This window comes from Chenopodium quinoa, unplaced genomic scaffold, assembly GCF_001683475.1.
Source record: "Chenopodium quinoa cultivar QQ74 unplaced genomic scaffold, ASM168347v1, whole genome shotgun sequence".
NCBI classification, from domain to species: Eukaryota; Viridiplantae; Streptophyta; class Magnoliopsida; order Caryophyllales; family Amaranthaceae; genus Chenopodium; species Chenopodium quinoa.
This window is the reverse complement of record NW_018745003.1, coordinates 377,758-391,365: the sequence shown is the minus strand read 5'-3', so window position 1 is coordinate 391,365 and position 13,608 is coordinate 377,758. Positions and strand designations below refer to the sequence as shown.

General features: G+C 34.4%; 1 protein-coding gene across 1 annotated transcript; it reads right to left on the bottom strand.

Annotated features, from left to right (window-relative positions):
• Positions 1 to 933: 933 nt before the first annotated feature.
• LOC110707698 (probable RNA-dependent RNA polymerase 3) lies at positions 934 to 13,305 on the bottom strand. Its single transcript, XM_021885732.1, has 21 exons — positions 12,550 to 13,305; positions 12,416 to 12,451; positions 11,924 to 11,977; positions 11,702 to 11,828; positions 11,471 to 11,612; positions 11,248 to 11,325; positions 10,726 to 10,918; positions 10,234 to 10,381; positions 10,033 to 10,126; positions 9,791 to 9,934; positions 9,066 to 9,122; positions 8,899 to 8,970; positions 8,346 to 8,452; positions 5,388 to 5,536; positions 5,019 to 5,244; positions 4,229 to 4,454; positions 3,303 to 3,448; positions 2,638 to 2,800; positions 2,147 to 2,291; positions 1,523 to 1,686; positions 934 to 1,445 (listed from the first exon to the last, which is right to left on the bottom strand). Exons 1-21 carry the CDS (start codon positions 12,818 to 12,820, stop codon positions 1,182 to 1,184), a joined length of 3,006 nt encoding a protein of 1,001 aa, XP_021741424.1. The 5' UTR covers positions 12,821 to 13,305; the 3' UTR covers positions 934 to 1,181.
• Between the last annotated feature and the right edge of the window lie 303 nt (positions 13,306 to 13,608).

The window sequence follows — 13,608 nt, the reverse complement described above, 5'->3', positions numbered from 1 at the left end:
AATCACAGGCTAAATTCGTCGGTTTCCAGAAGTTAAGAGGAGGGCTGCTCTAATATTCATCATAGAATTAAAGGAATAAGAAAAAAAAAGAAAGAAAGATGACTTTAGAGTTGTCTTTATTCATGCCAATTATCTTTGTTTTCTTTTTTTTTTTTTAGAAAGTTATCTTTGTTTTCTTTACAAAACTGTACTATAACTTTTTTTTATTTATTTTTTTAATTTTTTGTGTCATTTTGTTCTTTTCTGATTATTCCTAATGACGTCTCAATTTTTGTATTAGTATTTTTTATTTAAAAGGGTATCAATGTTAGTTAAAGGCTTGGGATGGTTACACACTTGCACTTTCCAACCTATTGCCTTGTAACTAATGCTAATGGTTTGCTTTAGAATATCTGGTTCGTGAAATTTTGATATGATGTTTAAATAAATATTAAGTTATTCATATAAGGAAAGAGGTCGAATTGGACGGGTTAAAGACATGTCAAACAAAACTAGTTGGCTAATCATAGTATAACATGAGTATATATAAGGTGCCTCATAGTATATTGCAGTCATTACTCATTATTAGATTGCATCAACATCGTATATCTCATTCAATGTGTTCCTTTACTAGCATCTTCCTTGATTCTCGCTTACTCCAACATAAGCTACATATTCAAAGATTGCTTGAACTCAAAGTTTCCCCTTACGCCCAAAATTTCTATTATCCTAAACTTAGCAATTTTACTTTAGATATGATCTTTTTTGGCCCGTAAGACAAAAGGATGAATAATATGAATGAATGAATGAAACTGATGATTCATAATTACATAAGAAATCTAAAGGAGCACCTGTTAAAACATACTATGTGTACATACGACATACAATATGCACATTATTGCGCTATGAAAATAGATACATTCTGGAAAGTTTTCTTAAAAAGAACTTCCTGGAATACTGAACCTCGCTTAGTCGCTTATAAGCCTTGCAACTGGAGGCAAAAATATACTGTGCGCACATACAACATACACGTTATATACACATTATCGCACTATGAATAGATATTTGTTAATGGGAAGTTTTATTAGCAAGAACTTTCTGAAGTGCTGAACCTCGTTTATAAGCCTTGCAAGTGGATGCAAAAATATACTACATATACATACAAAATGCACATATATATTTATATTACACTACGAAAATTTCTACATTTGTTCTTGGGAAGTTTTTCTAGTTAGAACTTCCTGGAGTACTGAAGGAAGACAAGTTAGAGGTTTCTCTGCCTGACCTTCAGTGATAATCTTTAGCAACGCCTCACCTGCTACCTTCCACGCAAAGCCACATTTCTTCGCACCTTTGGTTTTGGTTTTTGCATAATCATAGCATATGTGATAGATGGCCAATGCATCAAAAAGTATCTCCTCCCATGCTCTGGAGCTCTTTCCTAAGTCATCTGCTTCATATAATATCTACGCAATCGATATATAAATTGATGAATAGCCCAAGAAAACAACGTCCACTAGTTAGCTTGCTACTTGTGAATTACCTGTTTATAATTCTGTAGAACTTTGTCTGCAGTATCTGTCCTTAGTTCTTCATCATCCATAGAGAGCGCTGCACTCATTTCACCTCGATAATTTTTGTACAGATATTCCCATGTCTTCAAGTTATAGTTAGGAACTTCAACATCCAAAATCGGTAGCTTCCAAACTAATTAACAGAAACAAGAAGTGGACATTAATTAGCCTTACAATGATGCAGGATTTCAAAATTTTAAAGCAGTAATTACTGGGAATCAGTTTTAAAGACAATATGGTTTCACATTTAAATCTTACAAGACAATTAATGGTGATCAGTCTGATCACATTTTACTTTTGGTTAAAAGAGTATCAAAGCAATCAAAGATTACGAGCAGCTTAACTTGCAAATGTAAAGATTCAAACCATGAGCACCATGTAGAGAGAGAGGAAAATAGTTTTCAGCTTCTCGTCTGATAAGAGCCATCTATGGATTAAGCTTTCAAATAATTTTCATGTTGGCTGCAAACTTACCAATCTAACTAAATCATTTACAGTGCCAAGCATTTGTGGAGGCACAGAAAGCATCAAATGAAGGAAACAGGAAAGTCAAGTTTATTCAAAGGATATACATGGCTTTGAAGAACACTTACCAGGTATGGACGGATCCTCAAATTCCCATTCCTGTACTTGATCGTAGATGATCCCTAAAACAGATTCTGAATGGTAATTAGACGAGGATATCTTCTCCATGTAGTGTGGATATTTGTTTGCAACCAAATCACGCGGAACAGTAACCTGAAGGGCAGTATTTGTTTTACCATCCTTGTCAAAACTAGTAAAATATTGTAAAGCTAACTGTAGAAATAAGATCTTATGTGAAATAAAACAAGATTGTGAAAAGCAAAGGACATTGATGGACTAAAAACTAGATCCTTGACAACAGTGTTCTTGTGCTCATATTTAAAACATAATGTATAGTTCAAAATTGCTACATTTATGAACAGCGTAATGCTATGGCAGCATACTCAAAGGAGAAAATGCATGTAAGCAAAACAAGAAATTGGTAGACATGGTAGTAATGACTTTAAGACAGTAAGTTTGGTGACAAAACAAATTACTCATTGAACATCCACAAAGTTACCTCTACGCCTGTTTTTGGTGCATCCAGTGCGTCATAGTAAATGTCCACTAATTTTAACACTTTTTCCTTCAAGCACTCTTTCTCTCTTGTATAATTGTCTCCTAAGCTTAATAGCTGGTCCATGTGTGCTAGCCAGCTGATAGAAGCAATCCCCATAGCTAGACTGGAAAGCAACTTGCAGGTTAGCAGCTAGAATCATTGAAGCTAATAGAACAAAAATAGATTAAGAAACCTCTAATTAGTTGACAGGAAAAGGCTGCAAAAAAACTGATACATACTATTGGCCCCGCTTCTATCTTGGTTGGATACCCAAAGCATTCATAATTAATATGTGCATTTTCACAATTCCTATACACAAGCTGAGGGTTGTATCAAACTTTTCTTTAAAGGTTGATTAACTAAGGCAATCATAGTGTGAAACAAAGGGAGTAATTGCAAAGCTCTTAGAGCAGAGGCAATAAGCTTAGGAATGTATTCAAAGATCCAAACACAATCCCAACCCCTTGATCGGAACATACATAATATTTTATCCATTGGTTAGCTCATGCAAGGGAGACAGAGTGACAGACTGCACATGACCCTAGTATTTGTGATCAAGGCACTATATTCGTCATCGCAACAGTGCAATCAACTTTAACTAAAAATAATCATATGAAAATGAACACCTTGGTCGAAATCTTGCATCCAAGAAACGAGAAAAAAGCTCATGCTCCAACTCCTCATTAGAATACTCCGCTGGCTTCTTCTGGTCAGAATTTGATGCTTGGTTCATGCATGTCCAGGGTTCACTTGGTTTGAAATATTTTAGAAGCTGCAAGGGAACAAGCATTTGTTTAATCTTGAATCACCACATAACAAAAATAAATGCTGTTGAAACATAACTTTCAGCTATATAAGTACCCAAAAAAAAGAGGCGATTCGTTGACCCTGTCCATTCTCCATTCCTCAGCACATATATAAGTTCTAATCACACATGTTACAGAGTCTTTTCATGCAGCCTATAAGTAAACCAGTTTAGATACATTTTATCTAATGTAGGCGATTAGAATTTCAGTGACTCATAAACTTGTAGAATAACCAACTCATCATCTTTTCACCTGGTCTTTGCTTTTCAAAACTTATTAAAACTAATCCAAACTTATCTGTACTTATTGGAAGTTTGGAACTTATCAGTCCTTAAATTAGTCATAATTTAAGCTTGGGTAGTCCTTATCCGAACTTATGTTTAAGTGAGGGTAGTTTTAGCATACTATGTCTGAGTAGTCCTATTTTAATCATGAATCAGGCTTTGGGTATTCCTTAGTCCTTAGCATGCTTGTTCCAGAAAATTTTAGCTGAACTTCAGCAGTGAGCATAACTGATAGCAGATTTATCTATAGATCTCTATGTTTCCATGATAACTGGATAGCATTTCAAAGATCTTGTCCTCAAGGAGGCCTGCACCCTTGTATAAGGGAAAGTCACTAGATAATTTTTAAGTGCAAATTGAAATAACACGTGAACATATTTATTCTGCCATCTCACTAAGAAGAGCTGAAAAGTGTAAAGCAAATAGGATATAAACAAGAAGCAAGAAACTGCAATTGCTTACATCAAGATTCCGTGATATCCAAAACATGTCTCCATCAAGATCACCACCAGCCATTGCATCAGTCAGTGACCTTGAACCTTTGGTGGGAAAAAATATGCCATACTTTGAATTTCCCACTATCTCTTCCAAACCTTCTATATGTTTTGCAGTGAGAATATGGATATCTCCAAAATGAATGCCTGGATTACGATAAACCAGGACCTTGCCAGAAATTTGTCCATTTTCACTACAAGGGAGTTGAAACATAATATATTAGTTACTGAAAGAATATTCTGAAACTATCATTAGCCGACTACAAACTCGTTCAATTTAAAACATCTCAATTGACATCCATTTTAGCTCCAGATTTAAGGTTTACTCTAAAATGCACATCATCATCAACAAGGCTGGTTAATGGGATAGACCTATATTGCTTACTTGCTTTCCTCATATTAGTCAATAACTTGATATCATGTAAAATAAGTTCAAGATATCAGTGACTGTAGAAAGATTTATCTAGGGCAATTTTCTTCTACTTCTCTCAACCCCCAGTTAACATCGCACTTTATTCAACTGCTCTCTAATAATAAAGAGGTATCACAGCAACAACAATGTCAAAGCCTTAATCCCAATTACTGATAGAAGTAAAAGTAAAAAAAAAACATGAATAGTTTTAAGGAATAGAGCTAGTTCGTTAGTTTAATATGGCTGAGCAACCTTTTGTACTCAAACATGAGGCCTTGTTTATTCCAACATATTCCAGTTTCAGGGAGGTTCAAGTTGAAAATTCACATGATATAAAACAACTTACTGAATGATGCAGACTTCTCCACTTCTTAAGGTATCCGTTGGATCAGCTGTCCCCATAAGGTAGAAGCTTTCACTGATGGGAAGCTTCCCTTCTTTCAAGCTCTTATTTTGATGATTTGTAAGGAAACTTAAACGTGTCTGAATGTAGGGTTCATGAAGAGGAATCCCGGATAGAATCATTCTAGCAATTGTGAACTCGTCATCCATATCCCCACTTGCAAGAGCAACTACATGAAAAAATCGACCAAATATTAGGTTTACCCAAACAAAGTCGTTTCATATGCATAATTGTATTCTTGCTTATTATAATACACAACAATTGCAAGTCACAATTTAAAGATCCTCATCGCAAAAATCTGAACAGAATCACCTTGCAGAGCTGCTCTTTTGTCAGTCAGTGAAGTTCGAGCATCACGTATTGCATCCTTTAGTATGTTTGTGAAAAACTCTGTTGGTACTCCTCCATAATTTAGTAGGGCAATCAAATATTTTGTCAAGCATATTTTCTTAGGTCGACCACTGGAAATCAGGAGAATTTAAATTAAACCAAGAAAAAAATTACCAGAAAACCCACCCCCTGAGAGGAACATAAACCAGCAATCACAACTAATCTGACAAGAAAGAGCTAAAAGGAAATAGGATATCAGTATAACCTGAAATGTATATGTCAATTTAGAATCGATGCCAATTCTTGTATGTGTCATCACAAATGTTTAAATCATGTTAGCGCAAAATTTTTTAAGTAGTAACATTTTCAGACAGGAACGAAAGGATACAAAAGCTACAAATAGTCAAAGGGATATGCAGGTAAACAATGAAAAAAAAAGGCGGAAATCAAGCTAATTTCAAACTTTAAGCTTCACTCTGCATTAGATTTATAAATCAAAAGCCACAAGGGGCTAACAGTCCAGCACTGTAATAGAATAGCTTGAGGGGTAATATGGGTAGTCTAATTTTATTAGGTTAGTGGTCTCTAGTTTCATTAAAAATAGGGAGAGTTAGGAAAGAGGAAGGCAGGCAGAATTTTGGGAGTGAATCCTTGAGAGAGTTGTGACCTAAAGTCACTATTTGGAGAGTTGTGACCTCAAGTCACTAATATGAGCTTTGTTGGCTAAACCTACTACTACCATTTGTAAGAAACCAGTAATCTTTAATCAAATCTTCTCCTTTATTTTACTGTTATTAGCGTGAGTATTATCAGTCCATTACAAGCACACATAGGAATTTTACCAAATAGTAATTCTTTTGTAACGAAATGTACAATTGGACATGTCTAATTGACTTTTACGAGTATATAGAATATAGTTAGACATTTATCAAAATATATACTTCCTCCGTTCCACAAATATTGCAACAATTACCATTTTAGGAAGTTTTACGAATATTGCAACATTTCCATATTTGCACATGTTCTCTCTTTCTCTCTCCTCACCACATGGGTCCCTATCTTTATTCCTATCTATCTTTCTCTTCTTCTTAAAATCCGTGTCCCCTCCCCATGTTGCAAAATTAGGGGGAACAGAGGAAGTATAATGCTTCATGCCAAGGCCAAATAGTAATGCTTTATAATAAACTACCAATAAGTCAGTAAATTCAATCCGAAATTTGTTGTACAAGCCAACAAATCTCAATAATCTCTTTAACTCCCATCATTGGACCATTAATTAAGATCATAAATGTCAGCTACAACTGCTGCCACCTCGACAAAATATCTGATATATTGGGTTAGCTTAAAGAAACATCACCGAGGAGTTAGTTCCATTCTACAAACCTATCGTATATCCCATCATCTCTCATTCTTCCAAATCACATGCTTCCCATGATCCGCCAATAACCCTTAACTATATCCTTGTATACTAATTTGGTCCGTACATAAATAATTGTCTTCTTACAATCTTGCCTTAAGGGAAATATTACCCCACTCAACCCATGTGACAAGGGTGTTTCATAACCTATCACTCTCTCACACACTCTTTCAAGTCTTTCTTCACAACTCATGTTGTGTGGGCCCCCACTAATACTCTCTCTCTCACTTCAATTTATTAATTTATTTTATTTACACAATATCTACAGAAAAGGCCTACACTGCCCCGTTATTTACACTATGGGGTTGTTTGGCAATCGGCGGTTGGCTGTTGGTTGTTAGCTTGTTTACTTGGCTTGTTTGATTAGCTGGAAGTATTAGCTGTATGGATTGGCATTTTAAGTTAGTTGTTCAAGCCGGCTGTTTACAAAAGTGTTTGGTAAAATTATTAATGGTTGTTAACTGTTTATTAGTGATAAAATGGGCCAACAAGCCAAAAGCCAATAGAAAAAGCTACTTCTATTAGCTTTTGGCAGGCCAGCTTAAAAGTCAACAAAAAAGCCAACTACCAAACATATTTTTTGGCTGTTTGACCAAACTAAAAAGCCAAAAGCCAAAAAGCTAGGCAAAAAGCCAATTGCCAAACACCCCCTATGTATGCATGCCTAAGCCTAAACGGGACAGTTAAATAAAGAGGAAGTAAATTTGAAGTGCATGACTTGTCAATATAAGAAGATATGGGTCACAGCAATGGACTACAATAAGGGACATATGGTCTCAAGACCAAGAGCCACTTATGACATACCAATATGAATCACTTGAAAAAATCCAACAGGGATGCTAAGAACTCATTAGTTAAAAGTAAAGTTAGTGTCTTAGCCAAAATATATATTGACACACTTCAAGATAAACTCCAAAGCATGTTTCTGAGAAATAACATTTTTTATTGTCTATAGCATGGACCAGGAATACTACATACTCTTTCCCAAGTAATAGTCTCTTACAAATGACCATGTGGAACTCATAAGACAAATTTGTAGCATGTAATACACCAAAAGAAGTATTTGTCTGATACTTATGTAATCCTGTTTAAAATTTGAAAACTACTTTAGCAACTTTCTAGAAATCCAATGTTTCTAAGACCCTTGATAGCTGGAGTATTATGTTACAGTACAAATATTTGATGATCAAACATGTTTACCAGAATTTACAACCGAAGAAGTTATTGTTGTTTCAGCATAACATTTTTAGGCGAAATTTTTTTTCATTTACATAATTTCCGAGGTTTAACTATGAAGGCAGCCATGAGGTTATTTCAAAACAAATAGAAATATCCACATAGCACACAATGGATTATCAATTTTAATCTTCTCCTTCTCTAATTTTACATGTAATTTGTCATTGAATTGATTATCTAGTTGCAGTTCTTGCAATATTGCAATGTAACTTGTATCCTTGAGCTAAGTTATAATATTAACAATGTAGGATACTTATAACAGCAAATGCATGTCATGTAAGAGATACCTCATTCCCACAACCTCGAATGAGTTCACAGTCAGAGAATGTACGCGTTCCGGATCTTTAAGAACTTTTATCATGGATGGTCGAACTTGAATAGTTCTTCGAGGAAGCTATGATAAAACAATGAGAGTTTTGTCAATAGAAGGCAGTTCAGCCAACTTATTTAGAAGATTACAATTTCAAAAAGCACACTGTAGGAATTCTCAAGGCATTTCTCTACTATTCAATAAATGACAAATTACGAAGAATACATAAAAATAAGGTTAACAAATGTCACTTTCCACTGCTTTGATGTCTCAATTTTCTAATTTAGACCCTTTATTATATATAACAGCTATTTCAAAGCACAAGGCATCATATGTTGCAAGAAAATATTCGAACATATTCATTGCATTTTCAATGGTCTACATGACAGGTTTTAGTGTTCTCAGCGAGGTCTGCAACTTGTAGACTAACAGTAATACAAATTGGGATAAAAAAAAAATAAAAAATAAAAAAATAAAAAATAAAATAATAATAATAATAATAATGATGATGATGAAAATTATCTTTATACCGTTCGATTAACAAGGACTGTCCCCTTAACAGCATAACCTTTGTAAAATAAACGGAACTGCATCAACAAAGGCTGGAAAAAAGTAGATACCAAATACAAGTTATATGAATAAATAGCATGGTTTATAAAAACATTTTCTGGTGTAAGATTATAAAAGGCAGGTGTACCAGTTCAGCAAATTGTGAAGAAAGCCCATTGAGCTCGAAACTATGGACATCATTTATCTGGAGAGATAGAATGAGAGAACAAGAATGAAACACATATCAGGGATGAATACAGGACTAGCCCCTGAAAAATTGCAAATATTACAGCAATAAATTGCATATGAAACTACCCCTCCCACCCCCACCCCTCCCAAAAAAAAAAGGACAGGCTAAACCATTCAAAAACATGCCAGTACCATTCAAATTGTATATAGCAGCATTTTACAAAATGTCAAGGCATTTAATAAAGTAACAGCACATAACATGAAAATGACCATGCTTCCTGAGAGTTTCTATGATCTTAGAGAACTTCAAAGAGACAAGATAAACTAATAAACTTATGGCCAGCAATCAACACCCTATGATTCAAGCATCAAAGAAAAGAATAAGAGTAAGCTCTCCATAAAGTTTTTCCCAGGTTCTTGTAATTTTGCAAAAGCCGTATGACTTATAGATCCTTCTATCCTGTTAAGTTGATGACAATTATATAGGAATTGAAAAAAAAACAACCATAAAGCTAACATGTCAGTCTAAGCTTAAACACAACACGTGATCTGTACATTTTATGCAGTTGTTTTTACATAGGAAATAAACTATGAGCACTGAAGACTGTGAAGAGTATGATTTGATAGCAATCCTTTGCCACATAAACTACAGTAAATTTGGACTTATAAAAGACAAAAGAATACCTCAGAGTTAGGGTCACTCATCAATTTAGCCTTACAACTATTCCAAGAAAACCCACAAACTAGATCCTCTGATATGAAGCCAGTTCCATCAGTGTGTATGAGAGCTTTCTCATTTTTATCTTTGACTACGGAACCATCTGCAAGCTGTCCAAAGTGCAGAAGGAAATAAACTAAGCACGAAAACTAAGTACCAAAGATAGTGTAAAATCTTAATTCACAATAATATAAGATTAATACTTCACCTGACATGGTATATCATCGATGACTTCAAGGGTTATATCTAAAGCATCCAAATTAATGGGTAAAGTAATTGTTTTTGAAAGTGCGAGCTGAAGTCTACATATACCAAATAGATCAATACTAAGCATGAAAGTGTGCTAAAATAAATGAATGAATCCAAAACTTCGCCTTAAAAACAACTTTTAACTTTTGAAGCATTATACCTGGCTGCATACTTGGACAAGCTAGGTAGGGTATCCAGATGCATGAACATAGATCTTACTTCTCTTGGACACATATCCGTGTTTACAAAATAACATTTCACGGATCCAGTCATTCCATCCTTCTCTTCTTTCCCCCCATCTTTGAATGCTAATTTAATATCACATACACATGAAGTTCATCAACTTAAGATACAAAAACTGGATAGAAGTGCAGAGATGCACAAGGCACAAATATGGTACTAGAGTAACCAAATGCCATGTGACATGATCGTAAAAGGTGCCCCTCAACCCCCCCCCCCCAAAAAAAAAAAAAAAAAGAAGAAAATAAAAAGTACAAGCTTTAGGAACTTGTTCTGTTTGATACTACTACGGGACAGGAGGATGGAAGTTTCATATTTGCTATATACTCCACAAATATTCACAAAACATGTAGCAAAACCAACTTCAATTTATAAATGCAATAAATTGATGCCAAAAGAAAAGGAAATTCACCAATGAACTTGTACAACTTTCGACCCAAGTGTATTCCATCTTGTGCAACCTTTTTTATTGCAGCAAATGAAGAACCAGAACCCTTGCTAAACTTTGTTTTCCCCTTTCCCTCTTCAGCAAACTTCACGATCAGTACATTCTCTTCTTTAAAAACCTTTTGAAGAAGACTTGTTCGATTGCTTAAGAAAGGACCCTAAATGGAAAGAGAAAAAAAAACAAGGGGTTGATTAGAGTCTATCAAACAGCACAAAAATTGAAAGTGGTTAAAAGTGGCTTCAATGTCTTATCTATATTTCATATTGTAGGTTATTAATAAACAATCAATAGTTAAAATATCCTTGAGTCCCATGGTTGTCAATCAGTGCATGAACTGAAGATTTGAGAATTGAGAAAGTGAAACAAAACTATGGATTGTAGGCTCCATGGCCTATTAATCTTTGACACAAATACAAACAACAGAAATATACCGTGAAAGGAAATAGCAAGTTGTACAGATTTTCAACAATAGTTAGGAAACTACACCTTGAAACAATGACTTCCGTCGAGATAAACATGACATTGATAGAAGTAGTAAGGTCCTGATGATTCCCAGTTACGATACTGCAAAGCAACAATCAAAGACAATTGTATTGCATTATTGTTGTACCAGGCTTCACACCTTAACCATCATCATTATCAAACACTTCATGCAAACTTACAAATGGACAAGCAATATATTGAAATATAATAATGATCAAACACAAACCTTTTTTCTGTCCTTCCTGAGACAATATTGATCACCATATCGATCCCACACTATTTTCTCAAAAGAGCCCATTGTAAGCTTTTCGCTTTCAGCCACTAGACTATTAATGTCACCAACAGAAGCTACATCCTCAAGCTTCCTCCTATAACAGAATTTTAATCACAAGTAGACTACAAGAAGTGCTATAAGGTTCAAAACACCATCTATAATTTCAAATGAGTGATATATTACCTTCCTATGTAACTTAAAACAAGGAAAGCTCGACGAAAACCCAATTTCTCCAGGGCTAGAAATTCACGACTTGGTTTGTATGGCTTAGAGGAGCTAAATACATTCAATTTCATCGATGATAATTTATCTGTAAAAACATTTACCAAATGATCAAATCAAAGACTCATTAACAAAATGTAGAGACACTTAATTAAGTTAATCTTTCAGCAAAAGTCACCTTACCAGATAAGAAAGACATAACAGACCCATCTCTTCTTAATGTATTAACTTTACTTCCTGCACATAAACTTCAAACTCATTACAGCAATCATTACTTCCTAGATATTAAAATAAAATACAGAACAACATTCCCTCCGTATCACTAGGATTGCCCCGATTTCCTTTTCTAGTAGTCCACTAAGCTTCTCTTATACTAGTATACTACCCTTTATGCTATGTTCACCCCACATTATACCCAATTCACAACTAAAAAAGACAAAGCAAGAACCCCACATGTCAAACTCCATCAAGTCTTAAAATATTTTAGTTCTCCAGTGTCCACTATGCGCAATTATTTTGGAACGGAGAGAGTAAACTCCACGTGAGCAGGAAAAAAAAAAAAAAAAAAAAACATGTTGACGAAATTAATATTCACGTTGATATTAGTGATACGACCATTTGACAACTAAACCCAAACCAATTAGGAAAACAAGTGATATTCTACATGCAGCTTACCAGAAGTTGAACCCGAAGCAGCAATTGAATTACTCTCTGCAGGAAAAATAAAAATAATCCTCAAATCAAACAAACAAAAAATACCCAAAAATTTTATTCAAAAGAACAGCAAAAATTATGAGGAATTAAGGAACCTTGAAAGCTATAAGAATCAAATTTGGTTGGCATTTTAGAAGAAGTGTTTGAAGAATTATCAGCCAAATGAACTATAAACCCATCAAAAGATTTGGTAATTTTGGTTCCACGAATATAATTAAGTAACTTAATCGAATCATTTTCCCCCAATAATGCGAGCACCCTTCTTGAATTCAAACCAGGGGATGGTTGTGATTGCTCCTCGCAAATCAGCCTAATTAACTCCTCTACTGATGAAGGAAGTGGGCATTCTTTCGAAAAATCCGCCATTTTTGGATGAAATTTTGAGGTATTTTTGGCGAAATTGAGTAAAAATTGAAATGGGCTTTTGCTAAATTAAATAAAAATTTGAAATTTAAAATGAAACACTTGTAATGGAAGCTTTGTTAGGGAATTTGAGGGTTGAAGAAAACTAGTAGTAGACTAAGAGTAGGAAATAGGAAGTGACATTTTTGCAGAGCAAAAGAGAGAGACTTTGATAGTGAGGAAGAGACAAGAGAGTGTGCAGTTTCATACTTTATAGTTTTTCTTTGATTTTTTTTCCACTGGTTCCCGCCTGTCAGAACGGTAGGAGAAATTAGTTTGCTTATTTATCAATCGTATTGGACACGGTTTGAAGGTTGTTTGAAATTAGTGTAGCCGTACTCGGATTGTGTATTACTAGAGCGTACCCGTGCTTAAAGCACTAAATATATTTTGAACACTCAAAAATATGGAGTAAATGTCTAAGTAAAATATATTTTGAACACTCAAAAATATGGAGTAAATGTCTAAGTAATACAAAGTACATAGAATACAAGCAATACTCCCTTTGTCACATGTTCTACCCATTTGGAATGATTTATGTAAATTAAGGATATAAGAAATTCTTGCAATTAAGTACATTAAAACTACTACGTATTAAAATACATTGGACCATCCATTTTTGGGAATAAAAGTATATTGGGATCATTAAAATACATTGGAACCATCTTTTTTTGGAAATAAAAGTATATTGGGATCATTAAAATACATTGGAACCATCCTTTTTTGGAAATAAAAGTATATTGGGATCATTA